This window comes from Haliaeetus albicilla, chromosome 10, assembly GCF_947461875.1.
Source record: "Haliaeetus albicilla chromosome 10, bHalAlb1.1, whole genome shotgun sequence".
Taxonomy (NCBI): Eukaryota; Metazoa; Chordata; class Aves; order Accipitriformes; family Accipitridae; genus Haliaeetus; species Haliaeetus albicilla.
In genome coordinates, this window is record NC_091492.1 from 40,735,192 (window position 1) to 40,755,152 (window position 19,961).

Consider the following 19,961-nt stretch of genomic DNA (forward strand, 5'->3'; position numbering starts at 1 on the left):
TGAAAGAAATCTGTCCATTTAATGTCCATTTTCCAGAGTCTGGACACAAATGTAGCTCACAAATCTATTTTTCTGGCTCTAAGCAGCATATTTCAACCTTTACGGTTTGCCTTTCTTCAACTTCTTGACCACCTATTACTGGAGAAAAAACAGGAGACAGTTTACAACCTGGCACTGCTGGTTAGATCAGTATTGTGATGTATCTCAATAGTGTTATTGCCAGATCACAAGAACTGAAGAAGCCCCTCTCCTATTATATAAGAAAACCTATCCACTCTGCTGCTTTACTGGCACTATTTTGATTCACCTGTTAATAATTCAGGTCACTGAATTTTATTATGAACTGCTTTCTCCATTAAAAGACAACCAATTTGCGTTCTGTATCTCTTGGCATTAGAAAGCTTTAAAGCCTTCACACTAGCTGTCTGTATAAACCAGCATTGCTACCTTTATACCTTTTTTCCTAAGCAATAGCAGAGCAGATAAGACAAATGACAGATGCCTATCTTGTTTTTACCTCCTGTTAATTCCATGGTTAGCTTTTCATTCTCAATCATCTTCTTCTTCTCTTCCAACTCTGCAATCAAATTTTCCTTAAGCTCAATTTTCTTATCTTCAAACTCCTTTGCCGCTGCCTTCTTTTCCTTGACGTAATTTTTTTCCACCTGATCGGTCTAATGCAAACGAAAAGAATAAAAAGGTTAACTAAGGAACCAATGACTCAAGTTAACGGTATCACAACAGCTTCTTTCAACTGCTGTATTGATAAGCTTTTCAGTTCAAAACTGTAGCCAGTTCTAAAGATTATAAATATTCATAATCAACAGAAAACCATCTAAAAATAACTAAGCAGTACTTCGTATATTGGCAAAAGAATTAATTACTTCTAAAAAACATTTTAACGTTGCATAACATATCAAGTCTCTAGCAGAGAGCTCTTCAGATTTATAAACAGCACTGACATTTATCACCTTAAACAACCTTTTTAAACAAGACAAATGCACAGCCAGCATACAACAGCCCAAGAGCAAATATTTCTTTTAACTCTATTTTAATGACAAAGTCCAGAAGTTACTTGAATACCAACAGTAGGCTGTACTACATCTCAAGTGTAACAATGCTAGCTAGAGGAAGAAAATTTCTTTAAGTCTTCTGGGAAAACAAGCACAAGTACTAGCTGATGAAACAGCAGCTTTATACCTGTTCCATCTAGTTAATATGTATTTTGATAAATTAAGAGTACTTACTTCCAGCTGGAGGAACAGTTCTGAAAGACAAGAAAGAATATTATTTTCAGAGATGTACAAAATTACTTCCCTAACATTTTAGGTCATTGAGTATTGCAGCCAAGAGAGGCAGTGAACCAAATAGTGTACATACTCATCCAACCTCTACTCACACTTTGTAGTTTTATGCTGAAAATAAAGTAATTATGAAAAAAAACCACAAAAATACATCATTAATTGAAGTTTTCGACAGATTGTCAAGCACATTTGCAAAGCTTGCCCAGCAGTATTCCATATTATTCAGTTTAGCTACCATTTCCAGCAGTACTAAGCATGTAGTCCATCTTTCTTCCAGTTTAATTACAATCAATTAATAGTAGATGCAAACTTCCCAGATAGAAGCTTGAAACATGGCTGGCAAACATTCACAGTTTAAGCCAACTTCATGAATTTCAGCAATGACTGGTTCAGAAATAATTCTGCAGCTGTTAGAAGATTCATCTACTCAACCCACATGTGTCTGATTTCAGGCTGTTTATGACTGAGAAAACAAGCAAGGAAATTGTTATGTATCACTGAAGGTTAAGTTCTAACACATGGCAATGATTAGTTCAAGTCACACCTATGGATGAGGCAAATGGATTTCTCGGTGTGAAATAGCCCTGCTACTGATGTTGTGCAATTGCTAACAACTTGAAATTAAGCTGAATGGGACCCTTCTTGTGTTTTCTGGAGGACATAATGCCCAAAACAAAGTGTTTACTCAAGACAGTGGCAAGAAAAGCAAACTTTGGCACCTCATCAGTCCTCAAGTCACCATATTTCACTAGCATATTAAGCTTTGGCAATACCTGAAATCATAAAAACTTCTGTAAAGATCACAGGCTTCAAATATGTTTTGGAGAAGACCGTAGTAGCAACACTGCACTACTGTGCCTTTTTTTTTTTTTTTAATAATTTAAAAAACCAACAAAATAGATACCAAAGATGATAATGGCCCAATTATAAAAAAAAAACAAAACCAAAACAAACAAAAAACCCAAACCTTTTGTTTGCAAAGGGCTCTACCCATTGAGCATGGAAGTAGTATTACGGATGTAATCAAACACAAGTATATCTAAACTGTTGCTTTATTATCTGTAAATTCTCAAAAAAACCCCAAACAACCCACAAGCCCAAAACCTCAAGATGGGAGGGATAAACATAAAAGACTATTCTTCCTGTAGTACTAGGTGGTTGGATTTTTTTTTTTAAATCATAAAATTGAAAGTTATCACTATCTGCCCTCCTGTGGAAGAAATATGTTGCTGCAGCACTGGTCTTTACCAGCCAGAAATACAAGTTTGCAGCTAATCTTAATTTTATCAAACCAACCCAATATTGCTAGAATGCAGCTCTAGTGTACATGAAATTTATCTCAGGAGACAGATTCCTGTTAACAAGTAGTTCAACTCACTTAAATTTCTCAAGCAAATCCTTTACCATCCCAAGCACTTTTAGAAAGACACAATTTATACTATTCAAAGGTTGGAGTACATTAGCCATCATACAACTGCCACTGCCTGTCATATTTTCCAGAGTAATGGCCCAGGCATTAGGGGATTCATCCAATTTTTCTAAAGGAAGGACAGCTACATTTCCTATTTCCACATAACAGCTTCTATAAAAGGCCCTGTTTCAGTATTCAAGATAAGAACCTACTGGAAAGGGAACAAACAAGAAAGAGGGAGGGCAAGCAGACGGATCTGATTTCCAAGCCATTTCTCTGCACTAACACAAAAAAGCTACCCAGAAGGGCTGAGAGCTAGGCACTTCAAAAATTAACTTGGGCCTTTGCTCCTGGAACAGAGCATAACACAAAGTACAGGCAGCCCATTCAATGTCACAGCTATACAAAGTAACAGTTTCAGCAGCAAACCCTCTGTATTCATTGTTCCAGGGCACAAAACAGATCTTTGGGAAAGCATATAGTCCAAACTTTCCATTCCTGCAAACTGAAAGAAACCGTGCACCTGAAGGTTTCATCCATGTTGCACAAAAGAATAAGCCAAAGTGGGAGACTATAGGTTAGGCACGGTACCTACCTATAAAAAGAAATAATTTTTTTACTTATGCTGTTTCATACAAATGAAGACTAAAACTGTTTATTGGTGTTCAGTAAACAGTCAGCAAACAATGGTGATGAAGGGGCAGTGTCCTGGTTTCAGCTGGGATAGAGTTAACTGTCTTCCTAGTAGCTGGTACAGTGCTATGTTTTGAGTTCAGTATGTGAAGAATGTTGATAACACTGATATTTTCAGCTGTTGCTCAGTAGTGTTTAGACTATAGTCAAGGATTTTTCAGCTTCTCATGCCCAGCCAGGGCACCTGACTCAAACTGGCCAACAGTGTATTCCATACCATGGGACGTCCCATCTAGTTTAGGAACTGGGAAGTGGAAGCAGGGAATCACCGCTCGGGGACTGGCTGGGTGTCGGTCGGCGGGTGGTGAGCAACTGCCCTGCACATCATTTGTACATTCCAATCCTTTTATTACTACTGTTGTCATTTTATTAGTGTTATCATTATCATTATTAGTTTCTTCTTTTCTGTTCTATTAAATCGTTCTTATCTCAACCCAGGAGTTTTACTTCTTTTCCTGATTTTCTCCCCCATTGTACTGGGTGGGGGGGAGTGAGTGAGCGGCTGCGTGGTGCTTAGTTGCTGGCTGGGGTTAAACCACGACAGGCAGGGTAAGGGGAATCAAGTTAGATCCTGTCATACTTTGTGCACTCTCAAAAAAAACTATACTATACCCTCGGAAGTAAAAGAACGCTTTGCTCCAGCAAGTTCCTTTTCTTTAAAGAACAGAATTACCATTATTTTTCTTCAGGTGTTATAAAAACCATAAATTTATATACAGCGTCTTAGAAACAAATTCAGCTTACCTGCATTTCGTATCCTTTCTTTGTACTGCTGGTCCAACTTTTTCATTCTTTTCTGATATTCCTGAAGAGTACCTAGTTGAAATAAATTGTGGATTCCCACTGGAATTTTTTTTTTTCCAAGTATTAAATTTTCTCAAGGACGCATACACCACTTGAAACACAAATATTAGTATTTGAAATCAGAAAACTACAGTTCTAGTTTGCTTATGTTGATAAGCACAATCCCCGTTTTTTCAGAAAGCAGACTACTCCTTTCAAGAAATGATTTAGTATACAGAGGCTTAACTACAAGTGTTTAGAGGGAAAAAAGATGGAAAGTGGCTGACATTTTTCACTCAGCAGCACGACTGAGAGTCAACATTCAGTGAAGGATGCTGCTTACACCTTTCAAAACCCTCATCCTTCTATGACCTTTGAAAAATGCTGAAAATTGTTTAGGAAAGAAAAATAAGCTACCCCCTTGAAAGCTTACCTTCCTGCAATTGTTGTAATTGCCTCTTAAGAGATGCCAGTTTGTCCTGATACATCCTGCAAAGATAGAGAGCATGCTACTTTACTTTGAAAAACAAGCATACATCATTTATTTCACCATCTGTTTAGGTTACAACATGTTTACATATAATTAAAAACTTTTCAGAAGAACTTCATGAAACAAACAAATGACAGCTGAAAGAATATTATTCAAATGAAAGGTTATCATTCTATCTAAAAAGCCTGCCACTCCATTGGTTTTACAATGCACCCAAACCAATTATTTTGGGAACAGTTCAGGGTAAAATAGGATTTTTTACTGTTTTTTTAAAATGTTGAAATCTAAAATGACATTTAGCTCTACAGATGCCAGAAACTGTATAACAGAATCATTCTACCACTTTGTCAAGCCTTAATATTTGTGTATTAGTTCCCTACTTATAAAACAGAATGCATTTCCTCATGTAGATCTTGACATTATAAAAAAAAACCCAAAGTCTATTTCTTGTGCTGTTGCAAACCTGCGTTTCCTTTACCACATATCTGTGGTTTAACACAGGCCAAGTCTTCCTGACCTGTATAAAAACATGTCTCTGCCAGTAAGCAAGAATGCGAAATATTGCAAATACACCTAAACATCAAGGGAAACTATTCCAAGTCTCCAAAAAGCCCATCTTCTTGGAGAGGACTAGCATTCTATTGTTTAAGGGATTTTAACAGGCATCTTGCTCTTTGCTTGGCTTATATAAAGTAGATCTTTTATTTAAAGGATCTGTCTGCAACAGGATTCAGTTGCAGCAAAATTCAGCTGCTTCCAGACACATGTACCTATTTCTTTGTCCAAAACAGTAGCAGCACTTAGCTTCTTCAATACGATAGAACACAGAAAATAACAGAGGAGAGAAGAAATACAAGTATACGGACTCATTAGCTATTACATTGGGCTAGGCACTTAAAAACCCCAATCTTGGTCCAAAACATTGCAAAGTTTTATGCAAAAACCAAACCAACCAAAAAAACCACAACCAAAGCCAAAACCAACCAAACAAGAAAACCCCAAAGAAACAGAACATTACCTTACTTTTGATTAGAATGGGTTACTTACTGTTCTTTCATTTCTACAAAGTCCTCTTCCTCATGTTTTGCCAGGTCAGTTTCACTGGCATCCTCAGTGTCTAAATGAGGTAAAGAATGACTTGTTAAAACTAAAGTAGTATTAAAAAAAAAAAAAAAAAGTAGAAAATAATTTAAAAACAAAAATACAAACAAACAAAAATTCCCAAACTTCAGGCAATTTAACCTCAAATACACAACCAGATAGGCCTCTGGAGGGATGAATTCAGAAGTGAAATAAACCATCTCATCTCCTTCCTGCAACTGCAAGTTAACCTATGTAAATCCTCTAAACAACTTCAGCTTAAAATAGTCTGGTAATTTCTTCCCAGGTTAAGACAACAGGTTCTACATTAACACTCACACATACAAAGGTGAGACAGAAACAGTCTAAAGACTCTGAAAAATATTTCACAAACTTCTTCCTATAGTTTCGCCCACGACACAATACATATGGAAGACAATGACTGAAACAGCTGTATCTGATTCTGTGTCTTGACCTGAACAAAAATACTATGACTAGATGCTGCTAGGGTTAACCACAAAGGTCTTGCTAAAGATAACAGAGTTACTTGCTGTGATCTGAACTTGACTTCTCAGCTACAGATCGCACAGAAGTACTTCAACATTTATAGGTAACAAAGACCAGCACTACCATAAAGATAGCCCCAATTTTATGAATAGATAATATAAACAAATTAAACCAGTATGGGACTGCCAGTTTTCTGCTATGCCTTTTCAGGCTTCTATTTATAAGACATGGTTAGCCAAGAATGAATTACCTTTCCTCCCCGAGGAGAGGGCTGTGTCTCCAGGCTGGAGTTGTGGTAGGCAGAATACAGCTGTAAAGCCTAAACCACAGCTATGTTCCCTACATATGGATGGGGGCACCAGCCCTTAAGTGTTCTTCAGATTTTTCTTAAACTATGAACAAACGGTTTAAGCTTACGTATATTAAGATAAAATTGAACACACCAAAGACAAAAAGTTTTAACTGCAAGAAAAATACTTAGATGTCTAGGTCACCATGAAGGACTTCCATACTCAGTTTACTCGTGTGTAGCCACAGAGAGCCCCCCACTGACCAGTACGCCGTCATCCTTTGTAAGGATCTACAGGTTTGGCTCCAGCACCTCATTCATGAATGTACCAGACATGATGGGAGGACTCTGGCTGACAGAGCAATGGGCACAGTTGAAGGGTCATGCTTGTCCTGGTTTCAGCTGGGATAGAGTTAATTGTCTTCCTCGCTATGCTTTTGAGTTTGGCATGAGAAGAACATTGATAACACTGATGTTTTCAGTTGCTAAGTAATGTTTAGTCTAAAGTCAAGGATTTTTCAGCTTCTGATGCCCAGCCAACAAGAAGGCTGGAGAGGCACAAGAAGCTGGGAGAGGACAAAGCCAAGACAGCTGACCCAAACTGGCCAAAGGGGTATTGCATAACATGTGACGTCATGCCCAGTATATAAACTGAGGGACGTGGGGGTGGAGGGGATTGCCGCTCGGGGACTAACTGGGCATCGGTCAGCAAGAGGTGAGCAACTGCATTGGGCTTCATTTGTATATTCCAATCCTTTTATTATTACTGTTGTCATTTTATTAGTGTTATCATTATTAGTTTCTTCTTTTCTGTTCTATTAAACCGTTCTTATCTCAAGCCATGAGTTTTACTTCTTTTCCTGATTTTCTCCCCACTCCCACTGGCTGGGGGGGAGCAAGCGAGCGGCTGTGTGGTGCTTAGTTGCTGGCTGGGGTTAAACCACAACAACACTTCATCTCCCTTATTAGTTATTTTATGCATCCTACACCCCAGGATACTTCCATTTCCTCTTCTCCACTGCTTCCCTGGTTCTTCTACAAACCCTCTCTTTCCTCTAACATCCTCCTGCACTCCCTTACTGCGCTGCACACTTTCTTCTACCTTAACTGCCTCCTTCTCTCTTCACACCACAGAAATATAACTAAGCTTCATACACCAGATTTCTCCGCTACTTTTACCCTGTTGTCCCATATGCTCAATCCCACCTCTCTCTCTGCCTCTTCTTCACCTGGGAAACCACTTCAATTCCACCTCTCCATGGGCTTTGCTTTTCTACTCTTCCACAGGCAACCCCAGCAATCTAACAGGCCCTTGTCGTCTTCGCTTTTTCTTGCTGCTCCAGACCACTTCTCCCCCAAGCCTTTCTGCCCCAAACCCTCTCCCCCACCTCCTCCGCGCACCCTGTCCGGGCAGTCCCCTTCTTCACCCCGCCATTCCAGAGAGCCCCCCACGAACCCCAGGCGCCTCCGCTCCCCCCCCCACGCCCCAGCCCTCCCTCTCCCAGGGCACCAAAGCCCCCCCCCCCCAGCCCAGCCCGTCGCACCACCAACCCTCATCGGAGTCGCGGGCCCGAGCGCTCCGCTCGCCGTCCTCCTCCTCGGCGCTCTCCAACTCCTCCTCCTCGTAGTACTCGGGACCGGGGGGCATGGCGGTGGCGGGAGCCCCAGGCGGAGCGGGGGCCGGCGGCGTGGCAGACACCAACCCGGCCGCGCTCATAGCGACGGGACGCAGCCGCCGCCGCGGGCCCGCGCCTCCGCCCGGCAACGGCGGCAGGGCCTGCGCCGCCACTTCCGCTTCCGGGCGGCCGCCCTACTGCCGGAGCGCCTTCGTCCGGCGAACGCGACGGGCACCTAAAGGGGGTCCTCGGGGGCGGTGACTGGCGGTGGGCCGCGGGTTCGAGTCCCGGCCCCGCCGGCAGCGTGGGGCGAGGGTCAAACCGCGCTCGCTGTGGGCTTTTTCTGCCAGGTTTTGCTCTTCAGGGGGCTTGTGGGGGGAAAGGGGGCTTTGCCTGGGCCTCCGGAGACACGTATTGTCCCTTTTTTGCCACCGGGATGACTCCATCTGCCACAAAACGCAGGACACGGGCACGCAGCGGTGCCGCTCAGGCGAGGAGCAGAACCTCGCAGGGGTGGGAATGGGTTTGTTACAGGACACGCTACTCTTTCAAAATTTTTTTTTTTTTCTAATACGGAAATTACTTCCCTGTTCCTCCATACTCTCAATAACCACAGTACTGTGATCTCGCATTCACCCAGGTGAAGCAGTTGCTTTGTGCCAGTTAAGGAGCAGCTTTCACAGAACAAGCATCCAAATAAATCCATTAGGAACGCCTCGCATCGGCCGGGTACAGGTTATTCTCCTGACTAAACGCTGCCAGAAAATTAGGGACCATGATACAGATCCTGCAGTGAGATTCACATGCAGGACCCATTAAATACAGGATCCCACTCCATATGAAAATGCCTCCCATTGATACTTCAGGCTAAATGAGATATTTAGCCCTTTTCTGCAACTCCCAAGTCACCTGGGAAGAACTAATTAGTCTCACTGCCTCCAGCAGAGCCATACTAAAGGCTTACCTTAACAGTTGTGAGGTGCATTCCTCAAATGCACAACTTACTGACTCACTGAGATACTATAAACATCTCGCCAAAGGAAAAGAAATAAAACAGAATAGGTTTTATCTAAGGGAGGACTGAACTCAAGAACACCGCAGTGCTTTTTCAAACTTGCTGAACTGGGCGCTCAGCAGCCCAGAGGAGCACCAGGTCACACTCTTTGTTCTGAAAAGAATTGTAATAACGCAGCATATGCACTTTGCTTTCCTGTAGTTCACCCCAAAGATCTGTTTGCCCTGACTGACAATATTTAACTCGGAACACCCATGCAAAGTATGCCCAATACCTTTTTACATAAGTAAATACTACATTTTACAAGAGATGAGGCTGAGACACAGCTAAAAGTCAACACTACCAAGAGCAGTTCCCAGAGCTCAACGTCCCATCCATTTGAGGGCATTTGACTTGGCACATGGGAGATACCACGCCAGAGCTGCTCGCCACCTCTCCGTTGCCAAGTAATGCCGGGTGCTAGGGGTTATCAGAATCTTGGAAAGCAATCCTTTTACCTTTCTCCTTACTCAGGGCAGTGGTAGCTGGCAGGGCTGCCTGTGGCCACAGGACGAACAGGAAAGGGTGCGGTGGCGGCTGCCACATTGCATGAGCTGACTGGGTGCCCACACTGCACCCAGCGCCGATGGGTTTGTCCTCTCCCCGTAGACTTGCACCTGGCTTGAATTGTTCAAATAACTTTCCCCAAGTCATACAGTCACAGAGTTAAAAATAGAGATAGGACTGGCTAAAGCCCTTTCTCAGAACTAACCAGAGCCCCCTCAAAAGCTTTACAAACACGATTTTCCCCCTTTCTTCCCCCTTTCCTGTCTGCACCTCTTCCACCTGTCCACGTATTTAGCCCACCAGCTCCCCTGCAAGCCTGGTTCGTACTGCTGTGGATAGCAAACAAGTTGCAAGTGTGTCTGAACCAAGGCTGCCCTTCCAAGGTTAATCTTTCCTGCGTTACACTGCCTCAGCACTTTGTGTGAAGCCAATTTATCCTTTAAGAGCAGCCCGTCTTTCACACATCACACAAAGGGCAGGTGCATTTACTAATATGAGGGCACACAAGAACCCTTTGAACAGAAGGAGCTGTGTGCAGCCAATGAGTAAGAAACTGCATGCAGCTGCTGATGCAAAATTTTTTAGCTCGTTCTGTGGTCAAAACTGGAATCTCACTTGCTGTTGCTCCCTCCATACTAATTCCTCATGTTTAATATTAGCCTTCTGGAGACACCCTCTACTGTCATCTCTCAGGCATTCAGTGGGAACCCAAGGGAGAAGGTTCAGCTTTAAGGAATGCCATGTTTGCCTTACAAATGCAGAAACTTAACTGTCTACGCCCCAAAGAGCTATCAGGGAAAAGTTTAAACTTCTCTGTCAAGCTATTGTTCTTGGCTCATGTTTTCATCAAAGCTGTTTTTCTCATCACAACTCATTTATTGTTTTATACACCGTCACTCAGTTTGAAGAAAGATTTCTGCCTCCTGCTTTGTCAGCGTCAACTATTCACAGAGTAGCTGACGCAGAAGTCATGCTCGCTATGTTTTTCTTTCCATTTGTAAGAAATAGAGAAGAAAAGGTTACAAAGCTCAGCTTATAAACAGAGATCATGGCAACTCATTTATTGTATGAGCTGGATGACTGCAATGAGAAAACCTGTAATATAGTACCTTGGCCTTTGAAGAACAGAATGCATACCAACACCCTTAGCCTAGAACACGTGGCTTTCAAGTTTCTGTACCTTTAGTTTCAAAGGGCTATACGATGATGGTTCTAGAAGGCAGCCCAGGAGGAAAATAGTTGTCAGAAACAAGTTAGTAGAATGAGGTACTGGCAGAAGATAAATCTCTGCTCCTTCAGTTTTGTTTAGCAAAAAATTATAATAAAAGCTATCACAGAATAAGCCACTATGAGCCTCTACAGCAATAAAGGAAGGAGCGTTTGCCTCGATGCAGAGGCTGTAGGGAACCACAGAGTGACAGAAACAGCATTAAATCACCTTACCCTGTCTCTGCTCTGAGCTCTTCCTAATCCAGACCTCTGAACCATTGCTAAAGCACCTTCTTCTCCTTTGAGGCCTTTCCTCCTTAAGGCACACCACTGTTTAATCACACCTTCTCTTTTTTTTTGGTTACTCGGAATCTCTTCCAGCTGCGACCTGCCACAGGACACCCAGTCATCGTGAAACCTCCCCCCAACCCTGACAGCAGGTACTTAAAGACTCAGAGCCGCCTTTTTACCGGGCCCCGACACCGCCCCCTCACACACCTGAGGCTACTACAGGCCCGGACCCTCACACACCTGAAGCCGCTACCGGCCCCGACACACCCCCCACAACACACCTAAGCCCTCCATGGGCCCCGACACCGCCCACCCTAGGCCCTGAGAGCGCCCCCCTTCCCCGCAGCCGTTAACGGCGGCCGCGGGCCCGGGACGCCCCGAGGCCTCCGCTCCCGGCGGGGACCGCGCAGGCTGCTGAATCGAGCGCCGATGCTTCGGAGGAGTCGTGCTCGATGAGGCGGTCGGCGCCGCCTCTCCGCTACCTGTCCTGTGCCGCCGGGCTGGGTAGCCGAGCGCCGATGCTTACTTCCCTCCCCCCCCCCCCTCCGCCCGCCCGCGGCGGGCAGGCCGTGGAGCCGATCGCCGAGCGATTGGCCGCGCCTGGCAGGGGGAGCCGCACCTCGGGCGGCGGCGGGGCCGTGGCAGGAAGCGGCGGGGGACGGGAACGGGGACGGGGACGGCCCGGCGGACACCTTCCTTCCCTCCCTCCTCCCGCCTTTCTCCTCGGCCGGCCGCGGACGTGGCCCGTTGCCGCCGGCCGGCCGGCAGGCACCAGGTGAGGCGCGGGGGTGGGAGCGAACGCTCGGCCGTGAGGCGGCTGAGGGAGCGCGCGCGGCGCCTTCTCGCCTCTGACAGGCGGCTCCCGCCGGGGAGGGGTTGGCAGCGGTTTTGGGGCTAAAAATAATTAAAAAAAAAAAAAAAAAAGGCACTTTCTCGTTGCCCCCGTGGCGCCCGTTGACGGGCCGAGGGGGTACCGGGTGTCCCGGAGGTGCTCGGGGGCTGGGGTAGCTGCCTCGGGGCTTCGTGTGAGGGGGGTTTTGGGGGGGGGGTGAGCCCCCCGGCCAGCTGCGGTCTTCCTGCGGCGGCTGTGGTGCTGGGAGTGCCGGGACGGAGGGACACACACACATAGACACATACACAGAGGGGTTGGGGGGTCCCAGCAGCTTGTGCTGGTTTTTGTAGGACTTCTGACATGCGGCTCCCTGGTGTGGTGAGCTGTCCCGAGTTTGCTGGTCGTGGTGGAGGAGCTCTGTGGGAAGTTGGGAGCTACAGGAGAGCAGCTCCGGCGCATTAGAGTAACCTGTGCGGAGGGGGAAATGCCTCGGTGGGAGGGTGGAGGTGAAGAGAGGAGGGAAAGCCACTGCCTTTCCTTCACCTGCAAGCTAGGGACACTGTCATAGCTCGGATAAACAGTGTTCGTCCATTAAGATTGCCCCTCAGATCTGTTTGTGAGCAAGTAATTTGAACGGCATTAGTATTGACCTAGTGAAATTCAAGTGAAAAGGGGAGCTTGGTTACTGTCAGCTTGCTTTAAACCGAGTTGGAAGTAATTATGTAGGTCTGGTCTTAGCAGATGTATCTGTCCCTTTAATGACATCAAGAAATGATTTACTGTAGGTGCTGAATGTCATCTAGCAGTACTCATATTTGCGTGGGAAGGAGAAAGAAGGAGGACACTAGGCAAGTACTAAGTCCTTAGAATTCTGTTTTACATATATCTCCTCGTGTCTTCCGCCCCACCCCCCTGCACCCCCAGGAATATAAGCAGAATTAATTCCCTAATCTTATAACTATGATAATTCTAAAATTGAGTAGCCACTGAGTAGCCCTGGTAGCATCCAAGTTTTCCCTGGTCGCTTACTCAGCCTGGACAGAATTGAGCAGCTCGGAGCCAGATTTGCTCTCTGCAACCAGGGTGTTCTCCTCAGAGTTGTGCTCCGGCAGTTGAACACTGATCTCATAGGTGTGTGGAGTACTTGGGCTCAGCACACAGTCTAGTGGCAGCTGCCATGTTTGTTTAAAAACAGCGAAACAGGTGGTGCTGGTATGGCCTACCTGCTGTGCAGAAGCCTCCTAGCAGAAGGACTTACCCAGGCTGTCGGAGAGCTGTGCTCAGTTCCCCTTTCTGTCGAAGAGGATTTCAAATCTCTTTGCCCACCTTACAGCATAGCGATCAAAATGAGAAGATGAAAGCAGTTCAGGGTTACGGATCGATGGGGTATGCTCCTCACCTCTCCTGCGGCAGCTGTTCTGCAGTACACAAAGTGATTAAAAGTTAACTGAGTAAGAGCACAACAGGGGTATGACACTGTTACTGCAGTTTATGGTGCTCGTGTTTGGGTGAGGATAAGTGGACTCCAATCTGTTCTATAAGGTCTGCTTACATAACAAAGGTTTGGAATGCTACAATGCTTAGAGTGATGTAGCTTATTTTGCTAGTGGTCATTAGTTTAATGTATCTTGTACCAGGCTTATTAGAGTATGTGTGTTGGTATTTCTACACTGATAATGGAGTGTTCATGGAGAGAAGTAATACACCATGCTTGTTCCTCTCTGTTTTTGTCTTTAAAACTATATTGTTTCTGGTAGCTAGCTAATTTTGAGTTCTCAGGGAGTAATGTAACAATATAGGGAGTGTTTTAAATGTAAATACCTGTTCACAAATTCTCTTTTAACATTGAAATTCTACAAATATATGACAACTTAATTCTTTTATGCCTTCACAGTGAAGCTGCAGACTGTTCATATCTGCATTAATGTATAGGGTTTTTTCAGGTTTTTGTCAAATCAAGATTTCTTACTTATAACTCATCATATAACTTCCTCTGGCAACTGATTTGAGGAAAACTTGAGCTAGATTGTTTCCATCTTCCTTTCCCAATATAATGGTTTTCAGATTGCAAACTGATTCTTCTGTATGTATGTTACTTACAGTGATTCTCTGTATGTACTTCCCTTTTGCTATGTTACATTCGTTATCAGTTAAAAAGGATCCTTGCAAGTCAAACCTTTTAAAGATGAGATGTTTCTACTTCTGTGCATTCTAAATATGGATCTTGTATCAACAGGCTTTTGCTGTTAAATTTATTTTTCGTAACATGTTGCAGGATGGGGTGGTCTTTCAACAGAACTGGGCTCTGTCTCTTCTTACTGATCAGCTGTCTTGCCTGCAAGAGAAAACCCTGCTTGTACGTAGCTAGCCTGGAGTTTGCTGGGCTGACGCAGGCTGTTCAGTAAACCCTGTGGCTGGGGAGGAGAGGGGTAGCAGTGGCAGGGACGTTTGCTGCAAAAAGGGTGGGGTCAGCGAATTTGGACCAGGAACACAGACTAGTTGTTTTCTCCATTTACAGGTTTTTGTTCCAGGTTGTTCTGCAGCCTTGTGAAATGCTGCAACATTCAGGTTATGAGAAATGGCAGGGGAGAAGGTGTTCATGAAACGCTTTCAATTTTATTTATTTGTTGTTTTTTACAGGGGAAAAAAACCTTAGTGTAAGGTTAATGTTTTTAAATAGAAAACAGATCTTTTGTTTTAAGAGAGAGTTCAGATTCTTTTAACAGAACCTCTCTGTGGTTCAGTCACAGCATTTACAGCAAAGTGAGTTTGAATAAAAGTGCAATTTTGTATCAAAGATATTCAAGAAGTAGACTTTTATAATATATTTCAGTACGTGTTCAGCTTTTTTAATAAATGTGCTTTTACACGACAGGAAAAAAAATCGTAATAAACCCAAAAGAGTGCTTTATTTTATGCGTATTATTTTCAAACTGCTTCCTTATTTGAAGGCCATTGATTAAACCAAAATTATTTGATTGCCTTCGGCTTAGTGCTGTGTAATAAACATTATGCAATTGCATTGTGCCTGCTTGTTCATTAGTCCTTTCAAGGGTAGCTCAGTGAGTTTTCCTGACACTGTCTTGTTATCACTCTGAAATCACTGTGGTAGGTCTGTTTTAATTTGAGTGAAACATATTTTACAGAGTATTGATCTGATAAATCTAGGGTTCCTTAGATATTTGGGGTAAAAAGAAGGAAATCTCTCTTCCTATTTTTACATAGGTAGCACACATTCTGACTTTTCATTTTGATCTGCTGGCTGTATTACAGCACACGAAGCACAATCGTATAGTGTGCACCACTTAAAATCATCATGGGCATTGCATGCCAGGAACTGTAATCTATGTGAACCTCAGTTCCTAATTAATGAGGAGGAAAGTTGAAATAGAAATTAAAGTAAATTAATTGGGTGTGGTCATCCATCTCCTGAGCTACTGAAGGATGTTGGAAATCTGAGTGCCCTCCTAGTTATTTCTGATACTGTGGCAGCTTCTGTTGAATCTTTATAAAGCCCCACTTCACAGCGTTAAAGAACAATGCTTCTAATGTGACATGCTATCCTTATTCTGTAGAACTATATCGTGGGTATTTAATTTTTACCTCCGGTTGGAAATGTGAAAAACACATGTTTGTCAAGGTCAGTACGTTTTGCTCTCAGATTGAAGAACCCTGGAGTACTGCTAGTATTTTTTTTTTTTTTTTTTAAAGTCGTTTAAGTGAATTCAGAGAAATTGTTGAAATTAGGTTGTCTAGGTGGCTTTGGTAGGCTTGTTCTTATTGAGGACGGCAAAGAATGCATTTGATTTGGGCAGTTTGGAAGTTCTCATGTTTATATACTCATCCTTGTGTTTGTGTTGTCTTACTGGACTTTCCCTTTGTGTAAGAAATTGTTAGTTTAATTTGTAAGGGCAGGGAAATTTCAAATTTAATATAGGGAGCTTACAAAACAAGTTTGTCCGAGTTGTTAATGAAGTAAGCACTTATGCCCTTCAACAGGTAATAGCTTGATGTTGATGTAATTACTATTTTTTTCCCCACCCTGAATATTAGGTCAAAATGGACTCTGGTTTATTTCGAATTTAATGAAACCAATAGTTATGTGGGAACGCGCAGTTGCATGCCTTCCTACTTAGCTACAAAAGACTTTCAAATAAAGACATTCTCATAGTTTGTTTGGCGTATTAATTTCAGTCTGTCCTTCTGAATATTAGTATAATTGGACATGGTTGGATCGTGGGGGTTAGTTGGGCAAAGCTAGAGAACGTAGCTCCTTCAGGTGAACTAATCTTCATTAGGTTGCCTTTAAAGTTTTCAACCAGGGAATCCCCCCCTATTTGCAGCCCCTTCTGCTGTCACTCTGCTAATTATGATGCTGGGTTATGAGACCAAGTAATTCCTCAGAAGAAGGGCAAATGGTGACTTTGGGGTGCCATGTTTTCAGGCCTTCATGACTTTGCTTCAGTACAAGCGGCTTTTATGCTGCGGGTTGCAGTGTCTTTGGGAAGAGAGAGAAAGCTCTTCATACTTAATCTAAGAAATTGTCACTTTAAGAGCGGAGATGTTAACGCAAAGTCCTGGATAAACTCCCGTCTAGGAAACTACAGTGCCTACTGCATTTCCCTGTAGCCTAAAATGCATACATGGGTTTGGTTTTGTTTTGGTTTGTTTTTTACTTTTCTGACAAACTACTCTCCAGAATTACTGTGAAGCAGAATGTGGCAGATGCCATGTTCCAGAGTAGTTGCTTTTCAACACTGGGAGGAATGAATCTTATAGGTAGTGTACGTATTTTCACATACATTAAGCAGTTTAGGATGAAAGGTGTTATGAATACCAGATACTATCATCATTTTATGAGCAGGATGTCTTTATTAGATTGGAATTGATGAATGTGTGCCAAATCTTGTGCATAGTGAGTCTGTTTCTGGAGAGATGCAAATAGTGTGCTCACTTCCTACATTAAAACTCCTTTTTTCTTTAATTTTAAATAAGTGATCTGCGATTCTGTTGCACAGAATCTGACATAAAATTGAGCAGATTTATTTAGGGTTGCCCTTGAACGTTGTGAGTGTTTAAGCCAGATTTACAAGAATATAGTCACTGATGATTCATATTGAGATGATGTTTTTCTTCCCTGTGATAGAACATATGGGACTATGTAGCATATGGTACCGCTGAAAATTGTTAAACGCAGAGCACTGATTTATTACACAGCAAAAAGAGTTTGGATTTTTAGGCTAATGCTGAGCAAAAAGCTTTGTAAACTGCTCTGGCTGCTGGTTTGTGTTGGATGCACTACTATGTTTTAGTGGTAAATTTTCAAAGAATTCCTTTAAATAAAAACAGGATTCTTCCAAAAGTTGTGTATGTGCCTGTTGCACTGGAGTGAATATATGAACTCACTGGATGTTTCATTAAAGGAGATGGGTATTGCCTCAGCAGCTCTGCCTTGACAGTTGACCTACCGTTTTAGCCATCCAGAGGGATGTCTATTTTCTTACGGTTCAGTCTCACTTTATGGTATAACAACTTAAAACCTGAAGTCCTTTCTGTCTTTTATGGGAAGTAGAGGTGTTAAGAATGTGTAAATATATAGTTTTCTTCTAGTCTTACTAGCCAAAGCATCTTCCTTCTGTGTTTTGGGGGTTTGTTTTGTTCTTACATAGCTTCTGGAGGGGTTTTTTGGTGAGGCGGGTGGAGGAAGAAAATGTACACCTTGATCCTTCCAGTGCACAAGAGAAAGTGTACTGAAATGCAGTTACAGAGAACATAAATTCCAGTCGTCTATTTCCTTGTGCTCTCCTGTGTTTCTTAACTATTCATCTTTTAGATGATGCCTGCTCTGAAGAGATTATAATCACCTCTGCTGTGGCTTTGTAGGTCTTACTATGGTCTAACTGAAGCTTACAGGTGCTGCAGTAATATAGATAATAAATAGTTGGTCATAAGACTACATTGACTAAGCTTTTTCAAAAACGATTTAAGCAATAAGCAGGAACCTTCATTTAAACCTCAGAATGGTGTTTGTGTTTGTCTTTTTTCCTAATGAAAAACCTGATTCTAATTTATTTGTAAACATTAAAGTACTGGTTAAAAAAAACTTTATGCCAGATTTGGTACTGCTTTTGTTAGGCCAAAGATACACAATATCTGTAAGAACAAATATATATGCTCCCTCAACTTTGTAAGTTTTTGCATAAAAATCAGATGAGTCTTATTACTTCTTACTTGGTTTATGACAAATCTGCCTGTCAGTTCAGGGTTTCCTGTGTGTTTCTTTCTGCTTATTTTGACTGCTTCAGGTGAAGTTTAAGTATGCTGTATCCTTACGAAGAAAAAAAAAATTGACATCATTAAAAACTGATGTTATTTAATAAAAGGAAGTAGTATCTATCGTTGAGGGAATTAACTAATGACCTCTTGTTGCCATCGCCTTCAGGATCTTAGATCCTCCCTTCGCTTGCCTCATTCTTAGTCATAGATTGGAAAAGGAAAACAGGCTTCCCCCCCGCCCACCCCCACCACCTCTTAAGCAGTTTCTCAACTTCAGATGAACTGATCGTTGACCTAAACCATGTGAACAAACTGGAAGTCAAGAAAATACTCCCTTTCCAGTTGCAGAACATACTACTGTTACTAAAACTTACATAGCGTGTCAATTAATTCTAGTTCCCAGTTTCAACCTGTACACAGAATATTTTTTAAAAAGTATTAGCCTTAAATGAGTTTTAATTTATAACATTTTTAATCTTAACATTGGCTGTGGTTTCAGTTTTAAGTCTAAGCGTCTTTCAAAAGAGGGGGAAAACGTTTCTTATCTGGAAAGTATGCGAGTGGCAGAGCCGATAAGATAATTGAGACCTAAATGTGAGCTGGGATGGAAACAGTCTCTGTTAAGAGTCAGGTCTCATCCGCTTTGCCACAGTCAGGCGGTGCTTTAATGCATACTAATGCAATGAGTTTTGTCATCCTGTGGAGAATGCAGTGAATTTTGACTCTGCTGCTGCTTTTGCATTAAGAGACGTGAGCCTTTAGCTGAAGTGTTAGAGGCTCATGTTTTCATAGTCATGAGGTTTTTGTCATTTGGGAAGCAGACAGCCAAAAATAGGAATATTTTATGGCTCTCCTGCCTGTAACCGCATTTTGCTCCTGAAGTGAGGAATAGAAATAAAAACGTTCCAACTTGTTGTTCAACTCAGGCAGTTATTTCTCAAAATTTCTCGTGAATGTTTCTGCATGGTGTCTTTTCTCTGTGGAGGATCCCCACAGAAGATAACAAGCTTTCCATTTTCAGCTCTTCCCATAGACAAAAAGCTCCTGTTATGGTTGTAAAGATGTGTGTTCAGCACTTGATGATGGCCCAGGTGGGTGGGAGGTAGTAATGCAGGTATCTAAAACTAGAATAAATGAGCAACTACTGGAATTACTTTTTTACTACGCAGTCTTATTTTTAGTTTGTTTACTTCAGCTCTGCTTTTGCAATTTTCAACTTTGTATTTTAGGGTTGCCTTACCAGAAAGTATGTAATTTCAAGTGAATTTTTTTTGCTGTTGTTGTTGCAAAATCAGTATTGGGCATAGTATTTTGCCGCAGGAAATGTAGTCCAGGAATTAGACCTGCTGCAGGTGTACTTAGGCATCCAAGAGCTGCAGAAATTGCAAGTAAATGTGTGATATACAATAAGAGCAGTTCAAATCCTAAAGGCTGACTCAATATTGACTTGGACAAGTGGTCCAAATTTCAGGTGTGTTGGGGACATTTTCTGTTTCAGGTTTCCAGCTGTATGTTATAGTGAGATTTCTGCCAGTCTGACCATGATCATTTAGTGCCTTAGAATAAAGTAGCAGAAAGTTGCTGACTAAGGTTTGTTGTTTATTTTCTTTTTCCTGGCT

The 19,961-nt window shown here is 42.6% G+C and overlaps 2 protein-coding genes across 8 annotated transcripts in view; one reads left to right on the top strand and one right to left on the bottom strand.

The window, feature by feature from the left end:
- SUDS3 (SDS3 homolog, SIN3A corepressor complex component) overlaps positions 1-8,364 on the bottom strand; it is a 68,361-nt gene extending 59,997 nt beyond the window's left edge. For 4 of the 5 annotated variants that reach the window (XR_011326699.1, XR_011326698.1, XR_011326697.1 and 1 more), the window contains exons 1-6: positions 8,109-8,364; positions 5,729-5,798; positions 4,625-4,680; positions 4,153-4,224; positions 1,248-1,267; positions 518-674 (exon numbers count right to left, since the gene is read on the bottom strand). Coding sequence is in view for 1 of the 5 variants with exons in the window: in XM_069795305.1 (XP_069651406.1) it covers positions 518-674; positions 1,248-1,267; positions 4,153-4,224; positions 4,625-4,680; positions 5,729-5,798; positions 8,109-8,274 (541 nt within the window). In the remaining 4 variants the exon portion in view is untranslated. The remainder of the gene's footprint in view (positions 1-517; positions 675-1,247; positions 1,268-4,152; positions 4,225-4,624; positions 4,681-5,728; positions 5,799-8,108) is intronic. The other variant, XM_069795305.1, reaches the window with a different exon arrangement.
- Positions 8,365-11,842: 3,478 nt separating this feature from the next.
- TAOK3 (TAO kinase 3) overlaps positions 11,843-19,961 on the top strand; it is a 94,683-nt gene continuing 86,564 nt past the window's right edge. For 2 of the 3 annotated variants that reach the window (XM_069795277.1, XM_069795281.1), the window contains exons 1-2: positions 11,847-12,009; positions 12,852-12,914. The gene's annotated coding sequence lies outside the window, so the exon portion shown is untranslated. Of the gene's footprint in view, positions 12,010-12,851; positions 12,915-19,961 lie in introns of all 3 variants that reach the window. The other variant, XM_069795278.1, reaches the window with a different exon arrangement.